Source organism: Artemia sp. Qi Xiang Cuo, chromosome 13, assembly GCF_049724085.1.
Source record: "Artemia sp. Qi Xiang Cuo chromosome 13, ASM4972408v1, whole genome shotgun sequence".
Classification (NCBI taxonomy): Eukaryota; Metazoa; Arthropoda; class Branchiopoda; order Anostraca; family Artemiidae; genus Artemia; species Artemia sp. Qi Xiang Cuo.
The window spans coordinates 61654849-61674618 of NC_142806.1; the positions used below are offsets into that span (position 1 = coordinate 61654849).

At 35.6% G+C, this 19770-nt stretch overlaps 1 protein-coding gene across 2 annotated transcripts in view; it reads left to right on the plus strand.

Moving 5' to 3' along the window:
• LOC148945515 (RNA-binding Raly-like protein) overlaps positions 1 to 19770 on the plus strand; it is a 260929-nt gene that overhangs the window by 17248 nt on the left and 223911 nt on the right. For both annotated transcript variants that reach the window (XM_089098792.1, XM_089098793.1), the window contains exon 2: positions 4288 to 4433. In XM_089098792.1, the coding sequence (XP_088954918.1) occupies positions 4295 to 4433 (139 nt within the window). In that variant the 5' untranslated portion in view covers positions 4288 to 4294. The remainder of the gene's footprint in view (positions 1 to 4287; positions 4434 to 19770) is intronic.

Consider the following 19770-nt stretch of genomic DNA (forward strand, 5'->3'; position numbering starts at 1 on the left):
CTTCACCTTTACTTCTCCTACACAACCTAAAAATTTTTACCCCATCCCCCGAGTCATTCTGGAAAGATTAGACACTATATTTTAATAACCTGGATATGTTTGATACAAACGTTACCGCAAGGTGGGTTGACTCACATCTTCGGTTTTTAGAAGAAAGTGGGATTACCGCTGCACTGCTACTACTACTACTAATACTAAGAGCTTACTGCAGCAGTAAGCCACCTCAGGACAACACAGCTACTCATGCTCCTCCTCCAACCCAATCTATTCAACGCCTCCCTCTTTACAACCTCTCAGGAATTTCTCATTTCTCTTAAATCTTTACTTCTGACATCCTCCCACCCAAACCAGAAACGATCTATTTTTCGCTTGGCCCTAGATGGTTGGCCGTAAAGGAAAATCTTTCCAAAAAGGAAAAGGGAATCATCAGAATATGCAGTGGTCATATCAACCTTTCTTTCATTATAACCATAGAAAGCGGGATTGCACCGCACGGTTCATACAGGAAGAATTAGCGACAGTACTAAAAGGATTAAATAATAATTAGGCTCCAGGTGCTGATAGGATGGTAAATAAGTTTCTTAAATATGGTGGCTCTGAGGTTAGAAATAAATTACTGAAGATTATGAATATGATTTTTGAAAAAGGGGAAGTACCAAACGATTTTAGGAAAACCTTAATTAAGCCGCTCTATAAGAAAGATGATAAAAGTGAGTGTGGTAATTGTTGAGGCATTAGTCTGGTCACTGTAGGTAGCAAATTCCTTAGTGATCTGATACTTTTTAGACTGAGAGATGCCGTAGACAAAGTTTTAAGAGAAGAACAGTGCGGTTTTAGAAAGTATTGAGGGTGTGTCGACGAGATTTTCACTCTTAGATTAATAATTGAGAAGTGCCTGAGTTATCAAACGCCTTTGGTCCTCAGTTTTTTAGATTATGAGCAAGCGTTTGATCCTGTTGATAGAAGAGCTTTAGTAAAGGTTTTTATCCTTGTATGGTATACCAGACAAATATATCAAAGTGACTAGTGCTATGTCCAAGAATATCACTGCTGCGGTTAAGATAGGAAATGAGGTGAACAGCTGGTTTTGTATTAAATCAGGAGTTAAGAAGGGTTTGGTTCTATCCCCCTTTATATGGATTCTTCTGATGGACTTTGTCTTAAGAAGCACAGGAAAGGCAGTGAGAGAGCACGGAATCAAATGGGAAAAAGTCTCCTGGACTTAGATTATGCTGATGATTTAAGCATCCTAGATGAAAGTGTGAGCAAAATGAAATGAGAGGTTTTGCGAGTTCATAGTGCTAGAACAGGTTTGAAAATTAATGTTAAGAAGACTAAGTCACTAAGGCTAGGAATAAGTGAAGATGAAAATGTGACGTTGGGTAATGAAAAGATTTATCAGGTGGGCAGCTTGACTTACCTTGGTAGTATTATTAGTAAAGATGGTGGGAGCAGTCAAGATGTTAATAGTAGAATAGCCAATGCTCAGGGTGTATTTTCACAGTTAAAAAAAGTTTGGAAGAATAGGAAGATAAGTTTCAAACCAAGTTTAGAATATTAGAAGCTACAGTGATGACAGTGGTTAGATATGGCTCTGAACGATGGGCGCTCCGAAAAGCGGATGAAGATTTGCTAGATGTTTTCCAGAGAAATTGCTTAAGGATTGTTCTGGATACCCGGCTGACTTACCTATTTCAAACAATAGGTTGTACGAAAAATGTGGTTCAATACCGCTCTCTAGGGCTATTCTGAAAGAAAGGTTGAGATGGCTAGGGCACGTTGTGCGGATAAAGAATGGCGGATTGCCGAAGATTGTTCTTTTCGGCCAACCGTCTAGGGCTAAACAGAAAGCAGGTGGTGCTCGTCTGGGGTGGGAAGACGTCATAAAGAAAGATTTAAAGGAAATGGGAACTTCGTGGGAGGGTGTAAGAAGGGAGTCTTTGAATAGATTGGGATGGAGGAGAAGCGTTCGTAGTTGTGTCGACCTCAGGTGGCCTGGTACTGCAGTGAGTTTTAGTAGTAGTAGTAGCGTCGTACAGCCTACTGTTTCAAATACGGTCAGTCAGTCAAACAATCCATAGGAAATTTCTCCAGAAAACATCTAGCAATTGTTTCTCCGTTTTTCACAGTACCCATGTTTCAGAACCATAATTCGCTCCTATCATCACTGTAGCTCCTAATATTTAAATCTTAGTTTGCTGACTTGTCTTCCTATTCTTCTAAACTTTTTCCAACTATGGAAAAACATACTGAGCCCTGGCTTTTCTACTTTTAACATCTTCACTGCACCCATCATCTTTACTAATTTCACTCCTTAGGTAAGTGAAGCTGTCCACTTGATCAATCGTCTCTTTACCCTAACATCACCTTTTCACCTTCACCTATTCCTAGCCATAGCAACTTAGTCTTCATTTCCATTCAAGTTCATAGATAACACCGTCATTTAGGATACTTAAAACATCAGCATAAGTTAAATCCAGGAGAGTTTTGCTTCCCCGTTTGATTCCGTGTTCTCCCACCCTGTTCCCATTCCCAGCTTCCTTATTTATCATAAGCCCTTCTCTCTGTGTATGTACCCCATCTTTGTGCCTGAGTAAATAATTCTATATCACCTAATTTCATGATTCCTACCGCTGGGATATTAGCTTCTGAAACTCCTAATAACTCCATTTCATCATCTAAAGTCGTCAGTCAAAAAGTCCATACATTAGTTATTTTTTAATGTTGCAACATTCCAAGTTGTAATATTCGTATTCTTTAAATCGTTGAAATTATTTTAACTTCAAGAAAAGCAATGATCCCAGCCCAGAACCATTGCAAAACGGGAACTAACATATCTTCTGAAGTCTACATAAAGCGGTTAAGCTGGCTTAGAACCGAACAGCGATAAATCTCTGTGACCTCGAGTTGAATGGAGGCTTTGTGCAATCCTGGGCCCATCTTGGTAACAACATGTTTTTCCACCCTTGGTAATGCTCTTCCATCAACAAAAGTCAAAATCCTGCACAGACAATCTCAAGTCTATTACCTCTGACTCCGACTCCGACACCTCCGATGCATTACATATTCATGCCTACAAATATAACAAAAAAAACTTTAGCGCAAAGGGCGAGGTTTTGACTAGGGGGCGAACCCCCCTCATATACGTAATAATTTCTGTTCGTTTAAGTTTTAATGTTGCTCCTTAGCTTCAGTTGAAAAAAAATGTTTTTTTTATTTAATTTCTGATCGTTTTTTAAATAATGCTGGGAAATAAATAAAAGGGTCCATTTGCAAGATTGGTAATTGAACTTTACTATGCATGAAAGGGACATAGGTGTTTACAACTCCCCAAACCGAGAGCAAAACTTCAAAAAAAAGAAATGTCAGAAACGATACGATTTTCTCGCCATAAGTTTCTGTTCACTTTAAGTTTTAATGTTATTCTTTACTGTAAGTAAAAAAAAAATTGTTCTTATATCTAAAGCTTTATAACGCTGTGTACTGATTTCAAAAACAAAACTTTCCAGAAAGTACACGGAAATGTAAAACTTAGAACTACGCCTAGCTACTAACATGAAAATTCAAAGCAAAAATAAATAGAAATTGCTGTGCATGAAGAAATCAAACCTAAATAAAGGGATATTACTATAAATAATGAAGTTAAATTTCAAACAAGCATAAGTCATTACAAACAAAAAGGTATCCTTTAAATAAAACACCAGAGTCCCACTCTACTCTCTCTTGAAATTTCCTGTTGACTAAAGTGTCAGTTACTCACGAAAACTAGAATTTTGCTCAAACATACACCTTAATCACTATAAGCTTTTTTTGGCCTCTGATTTTATCTGTTTTGAAAGCAGAAAGTATAACGGATATCCAGTTTCTTATAAATAAAAAAAAAACTAATAACAAAACCAGTACTTTCAAATAAAATTATAGTGACATTAAAACTTAAAACAAAGTATACTATAGTGTATGTGTGGGGAGGGAGCTGCTTCTCCCTCAACATATATTTTTAAAGCTATTTATAAGTGTTCTATTTACCAGTCACCTTTCAGAACATTTGAAATAGTATCTTTATTCTTAAGAGTAATGCAGATCAATAAGCCTGATCATTCTTGGGGTATTTAAAAAACATATATATGATATATATATATGTATAATGGAATTATATCCTTTTAGAAATATTTTTACAATATTCTGTCAATATCATTGAAGTTAGTAAAATATTCCTAATATCTACGAAACTGTGTAATAGTCAAATTTGGGTTATTTTGTCATTTTTGACGAAAACTTATATTTCAGGTCAAAAATGAGCATGGTTGGCAATCAAACTAATTCCCAGGATCCACAGGCTCTTAATTCCAGAGTTTTTGTGGGCAATCTAAACACGTTTCAATGTACCAAGGGGGATCTTGAACGAATATTCCAGAGATATGGGCGAATAGCCGGTAAGTAAATCCTTAGGCTGGTCAGATACTCCCCTAATTTTGCTAACGATTAAACAATCAATGTCGTGAATATAGCTTATTCCAGCACAATATTGCGGCTAAAAAATTTTAAGCCACTAGGGAATAACTTCAATTTAATCTTGATTTTTTTTATTTTTTTATTATAATATGTATCAACGGAAGAAAATAACTGATCATTTAAACAGTTTTAAATAGTAATCCCTTTAAAGTCTCCTACAAGGAAATCCATAAGGAAAAGGAACTTTGTTTTGTTGAAAACATCAGTGGACATTGGTTGCATTTCCTGCTAAGTCCACCTCCCAAACAAATGATATCCATCAAAGGGATAGTCTTCACTATCCTCGTGCCGTAACAACCAGAACAAAATTTCCTTTTATCAATTTTGGGATGCCGGTGAAAGCTTGGAACAAACTGAATGAAGAAACAAATAATTCTAACAATTTGGCTGATTTTGAGAAAAAGATAAAGAGATAGGACAAAGATCTTCCAAAACCATTGCTAGGGCATAAAGTGTTCAAAAGAGGCTTCAATTGCTGGATGTTTCCAAAGGGACACGTAAACAACCGGTCTCCCACCCTTGCCGCAGGGGGGATCAATCCTTTGGCCCCGTATATCCAAGCAGAACATCAATACACCGTGCTAGGACAAGGTTAAATAAAAAAAATAAGAGATGTATTAAATTATGAGGCTTGAAGGCTTGTAAGTTTTTTTTTTTTTTTTTTTTTTGTGTGTGTGTGTCTGTGTGTGTCTGTCTGTTTAAGTTTTTTCCACTTCATATAATTTGTATTCAAATCAACCTTGAATCATCCTCATTGCAAAGTATTTGCTGCTTCTTTGGTGGAGCTTTTATTATATTATGTTCATTTAAATGAAGGATTACACAACACAACTTCTGAATCTTAACCCTAAGACTTAGAAGCTTTTACGTTGATCATTAGATAGCTTCTTTAATTAAAATTATGTATATGTTATCTTCAAGGTCAGATAGAGAAAAAACATGCCTTGTGTAAACTACTATTGGTTAAATACTTCCATCATTTTTTTTTTTTTTTTTAAGAATGACCAGAGCCATTTGGCTATTTCTTAGTTATTTTTTAATACTTTCTAAAAAATTACTTTTAGCTGAGTACCCAAGGAGAATCAGGTAGAACTTCTGAAAGTAAAATTTGTTCTTATCTACGTTTTGATAGACTATTTGACTGGTAGAGCTTGTATTTGTCTCGTTTGAATATTTGTTTCTCTAAAGTGAATGTAAAAATGAAATTGAGGTGTATGAATTGTTTGGGTGGAAATTTACACTGCCACTTAAAACCAAAAAGTTAGGAAAAACTTTACAATTTTTAATGAAAAATGGCGTCCAAATTCAGTTTTGGTAGCATTAGCTGCGAAATTGAAAATAAAGCGTGGGTGGAAAATAAATAAATAAGCTAAATATATTTCTTCCCTAAGAACTTAAGAAGGTATAGTTTTCCTTCGAATGTATAGTGTAAGACCAACAGATTGAAATCTTGCAGAGGCACCAGAAGCACCACCAGAGGCATCAGAGGTAACCAGGAACACAAAAATGAAAAAAAATTCCCAACAGATGGATTGCCCTTTCCCTGTGCAATCCATAAAAGTGGAATCTGAGAAAAATCCAAGATGAGTGGGGGAGGTAGGAGCCATTCATCTTTACAACAATATTTGTGATTTGTTAAAAGAAAGACATCGACTTTTAAGATCTTCTTTTTAAATTTTTCTTTTATTAAAATGCACCGTTTCTTTAAAATCTTAATGAAAATATTAATAGTTATTTTTATGCAAATTTAGGTTTGCTCTGTTTCTAAAATAAAGATCCATAACACACCCAATAATTCAAAATAGTGTTTAGCTTTAATCACCATCATTAAGTGATTCAACTCACAAACCCAAATCCAATTAATAAATAATAGCCATTCCAACCGTAAGAACCTAACTCCAATTTCAAATATTTTTATTAGAGCAATTAGCTGTTAAAATTGTTAAAATAAGTTCATTTTTGGGAAAAAAAACCGAAATTGCAAATCTTTTGGAATTGTTTTGACTTCTAACTGCTTTGACGAACCTTCCGCACTCATTTTGATAAAGGATGCACATATCTCCATTAAAATTGTATATTTAAATTCAAAATTCAATTATTTCTAAGGCCTGAAGTTTGTTTTTTGTCTCTGCTCCTCTTTTATTTTATTTTTTTTACATTTTAATCAGAAAGCTAATTTGATGCTTGTTCGGCCTTAGAGTTTCTTTTTTATTTGATTTTTTGTAGTTTTAAAATATGTAGCTCGTTCCAATAACGAAATTTTTAATTTGATTCTCTAAATCCTTTTGTTTTCTTTTTTCTTTTTTTGTCGCTCTTGCGTATTTCCGCTCTGTCTTTTCAGTAATTAATCTAAGACCTTTCGTAACAAAAAAACTGCACAAAACTAAACTACACCCCTCCCCCTATCTGTTTGACCCATCATTATTTTTTCCCTGGAGAACTTATTATCTTATGAAAACAACTGCTAAAACTGTCATAAGTGACATCTGGAGATACTATGGGTCGCACTTCCATTAATAATATTTTCCCAAAAACTAACGAAAAGGTTATCATTAGCAAAAATATAAACCAGGTTCAACTCGTAGGTGTTGAATATACTGTATTTAACCCTTAAGCTTAACACCATTAATCGTGTTGAGCAATTTTCAATGCCATCATCTGTCATGCCAGGTCAATTACGATTATCATCAATAAGAGAAAATGCTGGCAGTCCTTTCTAAGTGTTTCGTAAATTTTTTAAATTTAAGCACGACGACAGCGCCAATTACGTTTGCCGTTCGTAATTTCCCGAGCTGAACATTGTTCAACTTTCAAGCATAATTTCTTGACTGACCAATTAGAGTCAAGGTTTAAGGCACAGTTTTTTTTTAGAACTAGAAAAGATAGCTAGAACAGCGGTTCTTCTATCTGTGAGAGGAATCTGACAAAAGTTAAGAAGACTTAGCATTAGTATATAGCAGTTGGGCACTATTACTGTTGGTGCAAACTCTTTCATTTAACTTTTTGCTTTTTAAATACAATAAAAGCAAGAAAATGTCATGTCATTCATCATATTTGGTTTTTTTATGGATAAATGTGACTATGATATGGCTTGGGCATTATAAGTTTGAAGGTCAAAATAACTATTCTTGGATAAAACAAATATTTCCAAATGTACTGAAAATATATATAAAAATATCTTGAAAGATCTACCGAATCTCCTAAGAGAAGTAGAAGAACAAATATTATTAAGCCATGAAGTCTTTTGTCTACGTTGGTGATTACAAACTAACAAAAAATGGGCTTGTAATTTGGACCACCAAAGCATGTAGACACAAAGATATTCAACGGAAGTTCTGCTTGAGAATAGATACCCCAAGATAGTTCAAGCTGATTCAACATTTTCAACACCTAAGATTGACCCCTGCCGCTGAAAATCTCTTTTTTTGTTACCCCGATTGATTCTTGAATATCCGTTAACTTTTTGTCTCTCTCAAGGGATGTACAAATTGGCACCAGTTCCCTTAAATCATAAACAAAACAGTAGTTATAAATGATTAAATGACTGCCCGAGGCTGTAAAAAAAGGACACCTGAATAATTCTTCTCACACTTAGAAAGGCCTGCCAGCATTTTCTCTTATTGATGATAATCGTAATTGAACTGGCATGAAAGACGATGGCCTGGAAATTTACTCAACACGATTAATGGTGTTAAGCTTAAGGGTTAAATACAGTATATTCAACACCTACGAGTTGAACCTGGTTTATATTTTTGCTAATGATAACCTTTTCGTTAGTTTTTGGGAAAATATTATTAATGGAAGTGCGACCCATAGTATCTCCAGATGTCACTTATGACAGTTTTAGCAGTTTTTTTTTATAAGATAATAAGTTCTTCAGGGAAAAAATAGTGATGGGTCTAAGAGATAGGGGGGGCGTAGTTTAGTTTTGTGCAGTTTTTTTGTTACGAAAGATCTTAGATTAATTACTGAAAAGACAGAGTGGAAATACGCATGAGCGACAAAAAAAGAAAAAGAAAAAAAAGGATTTAGAGAATCAAATTAAAATTTTCGCTATTGGAACGAGTTACATATTTTAAGACTACAAAAAAATCAAATAAAAAAGAAACTAAGACCAAAACAAGCCTCAAATTAGCTTTTTGATTAAAATGTAAAAAAATGAAATAAAAGAGGAGCAGAGACAAAGAACAAAATTCAGGCCTTAGAAATAATTGAGTTTTGAATTTAGATATACGATTTTAATGGAGATATGTGCATCCTTTGTCAAAATGAGTGCGGAAGGTTCGTCAAAGCAGTGGGAAGTCAAAACAATTCCAAAAGATTTGCAATTTCGTTTTTTCCCAAAAATAAACTTATTTTAACAATTTTAACAACTAATTGCTCAAATAAAAATATTTGGAATTTGAGTTATGTTCTTAGGATTGGAATTGCTATTATTTATTTGTTGGTAATACTAAGTTTTCTTAAGTTTTGACAGATTTCTCTCCCAGATAAAAAGAACACTGTTCTAAGTTTCGATCTTTTCTAGTTTCAAAAAGTATGCCTTAAGCGTTGACTCTGATTAGTCAGTCAAGAAACTTATGCCTGAAAGTTGAGCAATGTTCAACTCGAGAAATTACGAACGGCGAAATTAATTGGCGCTGTAGTCGTGCGTAATTTTGATGTTATCGACAAGTGTGACTATAATGTGGCATGGGCATAAGCAATAGAGACATCAATTTACACAAAGTATCAACTTTTTATAGCAGGGTTTCTCAATCTTTTTGTCCTTGAAGAAACTGTCAAATAAATTGCATGTCTCAAAGAACCTTTACAAAAAAAAAATTATCCTAAGCTTCATATATTCAATGTCACGATAACATTGGTGATAAGAAGACAGGGGAGGGGGTGGATCAACCACAGATACACTTTACGCCTTCAGTGATAAGAACTGAAAACTTTTTTTTTTTTCAAACAAAATACCGTATGCCTAACTTTCTACTAAGAAATTGGAACTGGGTAGGGGGTAATTTTAAGGTACCGATGTTCCACTTTAATCCACCAGTCACACAGATTAAAAATCCTTCAATGTTGTCGGCTCAAAGAAAGCGCAACATTCCCACGTTTCTGCTAAAAGCTTGGGTGTAGGATGGAGGGTGGGCGTAAGTCCGAGAAGCCACTTGTTCAAAAAAGTGGTAAAATGCCTATTTTCTACAGAATAAGCTGGTAATGGGAGAGACGAGGGGTACAGGGGGCGACACAGCAACTTTTTAGTATCAACCAGTAAGATAGATAATTTTATTTGACAAAAAAAATACAGAGCATTTTTGCTGCACCTGTTAAAAAAAATCCCTAAGTGCTTGTTGCCAGCAGGTGGGAATCTTCTAGAATAGAATAGATTGAATGATTCTATTAAAGAGAGATTGATAATTCTAGTTTTATTCTGGTCCAAGAAGGTACCACATGTCCACCTTTCTGCTACAAGTTCAACAGAGAGAGGAGAGGGAGATGGAAGGCCTAAGGCCTGTTTAGTGCCTCCAGCTTATTTTGACACAAAATTAGGATTTAGTTTTGTATCAAATGAATGGAGACTGAGCTTTCTTTAAACAAAACTATTATCTAATTTTTTCCTGATGTAGATCTCAACAATCAAGTTGTCAGCCCACTGAAATTCACCTGGTGGAACTTCTCATGAATGAATAAAAAAAAAGCTAATATGGATATAGGTTTATCTGCTCTTCAACTCAGAGCTGAAAAAGAGTATAAAATTAATTAATTCTCAAAATGCTCTCTCTATCCTAAAATTTGTATTATCTATTAGTTTATAACTTATTTCCTTGTCGTGGGCCAACTTTCTAATATAGCTACCCCAAAGAGACTTTTATTCCATGGGAATAATTTATTTTGTGTCTTAAGTTATAACAACAGTCTAAATTTTGTATTGATAGAATCTACTTTTAGATTAATATGAAGTTAATTTTGATTTAAGATAACTAGTATCAAATTGCTTCAATTGTTCAATTGTCTTCAATACAGGGTTTCTCAATCTTATTGTCTTTGACGAACCTGTCGATACCTTAAGACAACCAATTGGTCGATTCAAAGAACCTTAAAAAAATGTTTGTTCTTTTTCAAAATGTATCGTCGTAGGTCACTCAAACTGATGAGGGTAAGACCAATTCAGGGGGGGGGGGGTCAGCGGCACACTTTACGCCTTCAATAATAAGAACTAAAAAATGTTGTGTTATTGTGGTTCAATCAAGCTACAATGGGACGAACTTTCTACCAAAAAGTTGGCATTCGGTTGGGGCTAGTTTTGAGGTACTGTCAGCTCACTTGAATCGTTCATTCACGCAGATTGAAAATGCTTCCCTGGTTTCGGTTCAAACAATTTGCAACAATTTCTAATTTTATGCTAAAAACTCGAGCGTAGGATGCAGGATTGGTTCCGAGGAACCAATCCTGTCATACCACAGTCATACCAATCCTGTCTTCAGTCATACCACAGTAGACAGAATATACCCAGTAAGCTTATCACAGATCATTTCTGGTCTTCGTGAGCAAAAAGCTCCTCCCACTTATTTCTACAACGATGAGAATGTAGGTTAGTCTGTTTCCGTTTGTTTCAATGCACTTTGATGGAAACAGACGGAAACAGACTAACCTGCATTCTCATCGTTGTATAAATAAGTGGGAGGAGCTTTTTGTTCACGAAGACCGGGTTTTTATAATGGGTGAGATAGAGAATGATCATACTGCTAATTATATAAACTGTGAGTCATACAGACTAAAGATCCTTGGATAATTTGGATCAAACACGGGGTAACAAGCCCACTTTCCATAAAAAAAAGTCAGCAATGGGAGGGACGGGGAGGGGTTACAGGGACCAAATAGCAGGCTTATGGCTCCAACTGTACGGATTGATAATTCTTGCTTCATTCTAATTCAAGAAGATGCAAAGTGTCTAACTTTCTACTAGAATTCTAAGAGGGAGAAAAGATGTAGCGGAAAGCCTACGTGCCTGGATAGCCTCCTGCTTGTTTTGACACCAAATTAGAACTTAGCTCATTTTTGTACAAAATGTCGCCTTAGCTCTGTTTTAAACGGAGTCATCATCTAATATTTTTTTTCTCATGGGCATCGCGACAAAGAAGTTTTTACGCTGAACTGAAATTCTCTAGATGTCGCTTGTTGTGAATAAATAATAATAATGAAAAAAACTATTGTAGGTATGTATATCAGCCCTTCAAAATATTGGTCAGAATTAAAAATAAAATAAAATTTATTCTCTCTCTAAATTCTCTCCATCAAAAAATTACAAACTCTCTAAGTTACAATTGATTTTCTTGTCGTGGTATCACTATTCAATATAGCTTCCAAGAAAATAGTAAAGGTAAGCCTCAATTTCTTTAGCAATGATTGAACTATTGAATTTTATATGGTATATGTGATGCCATCTCTTTACCTCAATCCTAGACTTATAAAGATAATTCAAAAACTCAACCTAAATTAAAAACAAAAATGGCTTCTATAAGTAGATGGAAGCAAACACTGTGCTGGCACAATAGGATTGACCTCTGCGGGATACTACTGGACCCGGAGTTCAATGTCAGTTGCCGCAAGGTCTAGAACTGCATGGAGATTATATATTCGCATCTCCAAATAATCAAACAAGAAGAAGAAGATTGCAACGCATTGGGGCGTTTGATTTGAACATTTCTGTTAAAGGAAAAATTTTGGAGTTGAAGCCACTGTCGGTTACAAATCCTAGTAACTTATTGATTTAAGTTTAGCATTAGTTTGAAATTGATTCTTGTTTGCTTGCCAGCTTGAAAGTAGCATTGCACTCAAAAGCAGAATCCACACTCGAATATATAAACCTTGGGGAACAGCTTCGGACAGTCTACTCTGACACAGACTATGTAAGTCCACTTCAACTCCCAAACCGTAGACTCTGTCTCCAGGTGAACAGAAAGCCATCCTTTTCGCCACAGGTATAGCTTTCCAAAATGTAACATCATCTTCATCAATCCTACCAGATGACCATTCTATCCTAAAAATATGAAGGCTAGAGCCCTACCATTTTCTTGCAATATGCAAAAATCTACTGAATAGAAAAAAAGAGAAAGAATGAAAATATTGCTACTGGAACTCAATTATACTTGAATAGAAACGGGCTTCAAAGCAAGGCAACTTGCTATAAATAGAATCACTTTAATTCTGGTTTAGCTAAAACGACTAGGCTAGTCTTTATTTGAATACCCAATAGTTGCTAAGGAGCGTCAAAATTAATCATTTTGTGTTCGAAAAGTTTAAAAATACTTCCAAATAAAGGAATTATAAAACTTAGATTCCCTGTGCGCGTGTCAAGTTCCCAAGGCACAATCTAGTTCAAAATAAACGACTGATATAACTAAAAAACAGGGGGGATCCATCAACTCTCCCCTCCACGCCAGTTCTGAACACCCCTGAATAAAGGGTAAAATCCATTTTTCTTCAGCCATGATAAAACTATTTTTTAGGTGGTACATCTAATCCCATCCTCCCTAAACACAGAAAACTAAATAACGTGGTAAACCAAAATCTGGCACAGGAATATTCTTTAAAAGAAGAGGGCAGCACTTTCAGATCCGTCACAATATGCTCCTATCTTGGGTTTCAAAATTTGTCCATTTATTATCCTAACATTTTCACAATGTGGCTAGGAAACTGTCGTACACTTCAACGTTTTCAAATTAACCTCAATTGGAGATTTTTATTGAAGTCAGACATTAATCTGAAGCTGGTATCTGTTTCCTTAACATCTTGAATGGAGCTTTCCACTTTAAAGTAAAATGATAACCCAAAGAAACAAAAACTTAAGGAAAAACAATACATAATCTTCTTTGACACAGAGTATAAAACTTCACTTTAGTTTCTACACTGTAAACTCTACTTCTAAGACAATTGAAAGTCATCATTTGCTGTCCTTTTCAACTCCGCTCTGTACGTTGTACCTCAAAGAAAATCGCAAGAAATTCTTTTTGGTCCCTCGCATGAATTTTACGCAGCCTTTCAAAATGTAATGGCACATTCGTAAATCCTGCTCAAGGTTCCCACTTTCTGCCTAAACTGTAGAGATTAAACGCTTTACCCCTTTCTTGCAAAATACTGAATTGAAGGCAAAGAAAAACAGAAAAAAAAGAAAAAGAACAAAGAAAAGAACAAAAAAGGAAAAAAAGAACAAAAAAGGAAAAGGAAAAAAAGAAATCAAAGCGTTTACGTCTGTCCCTTTGAACCTGGTTAGTTTTAACAACTGGGTTTGTCCTGATTGAGATTAAATAGAAAAATACATTTTTTCAACTGAAAGCAAGGATTAACATTAAAACTTAAAACGAACTGAAATTATTACGTATATAAGGGGGTTCCCCCCCTCGTCAATACCTTGCTCTTTACGCTAAAGTTCAAATTTTGTTCCAATTCTTTATGAATGACCTCTGAATCACAAAGGTTATTTAATTAGAATAAATAACTCTTTTGAAGTACTAAAAAACTTTAGCGTAAAGAGCAAGATATTAACGAGGAAGGAAAACCCCATCATATACGTAATAATTTTTGTTCTTTTTAAGTTTTCATGTTGCTCCTTACTTTCAGTTGAAAAAACTTGTTTTTTTTTATCTAGTTTCTGATGGTTTTTTAAATAATGCTTGTGTATTCGGCACCCTTTTCATGGAAAATTCCCTTCCCCCATGAATAATTTCTCCTTGGAAAGATCAACCCACGTAACCCCCTTCCCCGGAACTCCCACCAGAATAAATCCCCCCTGAAAACGTCTGTATACTGCGCAATAACCTATACTATGTAAACAATGGGCAAAGTTCATAAGTTGCAGCCCTTCCCCCAGGGACTGTGGGGGATTAAATCCTCCTTAAAGACATAGGTATTAGATTTTTCGACTATGCTGCACAAAATGGCTATCTCAAAATTTTGATTGGGTGACTTTGGAAAAAAATAAACATGGGAGGGGGCCTAGTTACGCTCCAATCTTTTTGGTTACTTGAAAAGGGCTCTAGAACTTTTAATTTCCGTTCGATTGAGCCCTCTCGTGATGTTCTAAGACCACTGGGTCGATACGATCACCCCTGGAAAAAAAACACACATCCGTGATCTTTCTTCTGGCAATTAAAAAAAAAAAGTTTTTTTCTGAAAACACCTAAAAGCAAGGAGCAACATTAAAACTTAAAACGAACAGTAATTATTAAGTATATGAGGGGGTTCGCTCCCTCGTCAATATTTCGATCTTCACGCTAAAGTTTGAATTTTGTTCCAATTATTTAAGAATGACCCCTGAATCACAAAGGCAGTTTAACTAGAATAAATTTGAAAGTACTGAAAAACACTTAAGCGTAAAGAGCGATGTATTGACGAGGCGGCGAACCCCCTCATGCACGTAATAATTTCTTTTCGTCTTAAGCTTTAATGTTTCTCCTTACGTTCAGTTAAAAAAAACTTGTTTTTTTTATTTAATTTCTGATCGTTTTTTAGATAATGCTGGGTAATCCGGCGCCCCCTTCATGGAAAAATTATCTTCCCCAACGAAAAATTCCCCTATAGAGAGATCTTCCCACACAAAAAAATCCCCCTGAAAACCTCTCTATACTTTCCAATAACCAATACTATATGTAAATAATGGGCAAGGTTCATAACTTGCAGCCCTTCCCCCGAGGACTGTGGGTGATTAAGTCATCCTCAAAGACATAATTATTAGATTTTTCAACGATGCTGAACAAAATGACTATTTCAAATTTTCATCCGGTGACTTTGGGAAAAATATGAGCGTGGGAGGGGGCCAAGTTGCCTTGCAATTTTTGATCACTTAAAAAGGGCTCTTGAATTTTTAATTACCGTTCGAATGAACCCTCTTGTGATATTCTAGGACCACTGGGGTGACACAATCACCAATGAAAAAAAAAACGCATCAGTGATCTTCCTTCTTGCAAAAAATACAAAATTCCACATTGTTGCCGATAGGAGCTTGAAACCTATACGGTAGTGTTCTCTGATACGCTGAATCTGATGGTGTGATTTTCATTAAGATATGACTTAATTGTATGACTTTTAGGGGGTGTTTACCCCTTTTTTCGAAAATAAGCCAAATTTTCTCAGGCTCGTAACTTTTGATTGGTAAGACTAAACTTGAGAAAACTTATATATTTGAAATCAGCATAAAAATCTAACTCTTTTGATTCGTCTATTGGTATCAATTTCTCGTTTTTTAGAGTTTCGATTAATATTGAACCGGGTCGTTCCTCACTAACAGTTCGTTATCACGAACTGTTAGGCGCATGACTGATCTTCTCCCTTCGCTAAACTGTGCAGCTAGAGATATCAACAGGAAGGGTATTTTTCCTTTGAAAACATTTATCTTGCACCTGAATTTAACTAAGGGAATTTGTACTTTACAGGAAAAATATAAATGTTTTTACTTTTATAACTTTAATAAAACAAATCATATTAACATTTTGATCACTAAATGTACATTAAACTGACAATGTACATTCATTTATATTTTTTTCAGTAAAGTGCAAATTATGTTCTGGCCTTGGGAAGGCATAGGGGTTTTGAACCTGCTCTTTTTGATGCTCTTTTTGAGAATAGGGGTTCTGCTCGTTTTGATTTTGACTCGGTTCTTTATTGTAATTTCTGATCGTTTTGGGTTTCATTTATTTATCGATGCTCATATGTGGTAGTTTCACGCTTGGTAGATTATTTTATTTTATTTTTGCTTATTTTTGGTTTAACGGAGTTCTTTACTTTTCTTTGAAAAACTTATTTTGAGGAAAAAGTTTTTTTAATTAATTTCTGTTCGTTTTATATTGACATAGTCTTTTCAGGGAAAAAGAAAATAATAATTTAAATCTTTTTGTTTTTTTTTATGACTTTATAGTTTGGCCTGCTATTTGTATGCTGGAGAAAAATTTTCAGCAATTTTTAACAACATACACCTTTTTAAAAATCTGGACACAAGTAGTAGTGTTTAGGTTAGTTTCATACCTCCTCTAGTTGGACTGTAATGGATAACTTGATACCATTCGCAAAAAAATCTGTTTACTTTCTTTGATAGCTAGGAAACACTCACGCTATTTTGATTTGGTTAAATTTTAAGAACAGAAGTAACCCCGAAAGTTTGAACATAATACCCTCAGACGTTCTTGGGATACTGCTGAGATGCCTTATTGGGGATTAGAATTAGCACAGTGCATTTTGATTTAATCTTCAGGCAACATTTAGTTTTGAAACATAATGGGCAAATGGGAGGGTGGGGGTGGGAGGGGGTTAGTTGCCCTCCAATCACCTTTGACTTTTAAAAAGGACATTAGCCCTTTCTATTTTCAATCGAACGATCCCTTTTCGAAGTTTCTACGTTAACTCCTTCGATACGAAGTGCCCTGGTCTAAAAAAAAAAAAAAAAAAAAAAAAAAAATTATAATAATAATACATTGTACCTACATCGATCTTTACTATAAAAATGTCAAGCCTTTCCAATCACTTTCGACAATTAAAAAAGGCACTTGGCCTTTCGATTTCCAATCAAATGAGCCCTTTTTGAGTTTCTACAGCAACACTTCCTATAAACACCTTATATGCCCCCAGGGCATACATTACAACCCTTACCCTAAGGGCTGTAAGGGGGGTTGTCATTCTCAAAGACCTAATTTCAAGAACTTTCAACTACGTTAAACGAAATGGCTATCTCAAAATTTTTATTGGATGTGTTTGAGGAAATGGTGGACATGAGAGGGATGATAGTTAATCTCCAATCACTTTCAATTATTAAAAAGGCAGTAGCCCTTTCAATTTCCTATCAAATGAGCCCTCTCGAAGTTTCTACGACAACGCATTCAATAAAAACCTTATATGCCCCAGGGCATAACTGACAAACCTTGCCCTGAGGGCTGGGTGGGGGGGGGGGGGTTGTCATCCTCAAAGGCCTAATTTCCAGAACTTTCTACTACGTTCAACAAAAAGACTATCTGAAAATTTTGATTGGATGTGATTGGGGGAACGGTGGGCGTGAGAGAGGGTTTAGTTACCCTCCAATCATTTTCGACTATTAAAAAGGGCATTATCCCTCTCAATTTCCAATTGAATGGGCCCTTTTTTAAGTTTTTATGATAACACTATCTATAAAAACCATATATGCCCCCAGGGCATAACTTACAACTTTTGCCCTGAGGGCACTGGGTGGTTTGTAATCCTTAAATACATAATTCCAGAACTTTCAACTACGTTGAAGAAATGTCTATCTCTTAACTTTGATTGAATGTGGTTGGGGAAATGGTGGGCGTGAGAGCGGGGGTTAATTACTCTCCACTGACTTTCGACTATTAAAAAGGGCACTAGCCCTTTCAATTTCCAATCAAATGAGTCCTTTTTCAAAACTTCTACAACAACTTTCTATATAAATCTTACATGCCCCCAGGGCATAGCTTACAGCCCTTGCCCTGAGGGATGTGGGGGATGTGTCCTGCTCAAAGATATAATTTCCAGGACTTTCAACTGCGTGGAACAAAATGGCTATCTCAAACTGTTATTGGATGTGTTTAGGGAAACGCTGAGCGTGGAAGTGGTGTTAGTTGCCTTCGAATCACTTCCGACTATTAAAAAAGGCACTAGCCACTTCAATTTCCAATCGAATGAGCCCTTTTTGAAGTTTCTACAACAACGCTTTCTATAAAAACCTTATATGCCCCCAGGCCATAACTTACAACACTTGCCCTGAGAGTTGTGGGAGGGGGGGGGTGTCATCCTCAAAAAACTTAGTTTCCAGAATTTTCAACTACGTTGAACAAAATGGAAGTCTCAAAATTTTGATTGGAAGTGTTTGGGGAAAAGCTGGGCGTGAGAGGGGGAATAGTTGCCCTTCAATCACTTTCGACTATTAAAAAGGGCACTAGCCCTTTGAATTTCCAATCGAATGAGCCTTTTTTGAAGTTTCTACGACAATGCTTTCTATAAATACCTTATATGCCCCCAGGGCATAACTTACAACCCTTGCCCCGAGGGCTGTGAGGGAGTGTCCTCCTCAAAAACATAATTTCTATCTGGAAATCAACTACGCTGAACAAAATGGCTATCTCAAAATCTTGATTTGATGTATTTCGTGAAATGGTGGGTATGGAAGGGTTGTTAGTTGCCTTCCAATCACTTTCACTATGAAGAAGGGCACAAGCCACTCGAATTTCCAATTGAAGGAGCCCTTTTCGAATTTTCTACGACAACTTCTTCGATACGAAGTGCCCTGGTCTAAAGGGAAAAATTATAAATAATACATTGTGCCAACATCGTCACTATATTCCCAAAGGGTATAACTTACAACCCTTGCCCTGAGGGCTGTGGGGGAGTGTCCTCCTCAAAAACATATTTTCTATCTGGAAATCAACTACGCTGAACAAAATGGCTATCCCAAAATTTTGATTGGATGTGTTTGGGGAAATGGTGGGCATGAAAGGGGTGTTAGTTACCTTCCAAACACTTTCGGCTATTGAAAAGGGCACAAACCACTCCAATTTCCAATCGAATGAGCCCTTTCCGAAGTTTCTACGACAACTACTTTGATACGAAGTGCCCTGGTATGGAATAAAATATATAAAAAATAAATAATAAATTGTGCCAACATCGTTCTTTACATAGGCAGCGCGATTGCGCTGCCTATGATGAAAATAAATGGATGGTTGCCCGTCGCGTATTGGACGCCCAAGCGCGTCTGAGGACCAATTTTCTTCACATGAAAATTTTGAGGTTGCAGTTTTAACAAGAATCGCAAGCATTCTAACCGTATATTTTTTAGTTCTTAAATTTTTGTTTATAAAAATGAACTATATTGATCTTTTATTTAAAATTAATTAAAAAAAAAAATTTCCACAAATTAAGTTTTTCAAAGAAAAGTAAAGAACTCCATTCAACCAAAAATGAGCAAAAATAAAATCAAATAGTCTACTCATTGTGAAACTACCACAAATCAGCATTAATAAATAAATTAAACCCAAAACGAACATAAATTTTAGGATGCCATTGTAGGAGACCATTGCAGGATGCTCATTCTGTCCATGTTGAAGGACAAAATTTCTACTAGTTTTTGAAAACAAAAATGCGAGGACCCGTTGGTTAGTTCAGGTCATCTACTGACACTCGACATAGCACTTTAATAAATTCTACGAATAGATCTCCTTCGAATTGGGTTGGACTAGTAAATAATGTATCAACAGCTATCAATAATCTATCAAACAGTTCGTGGTA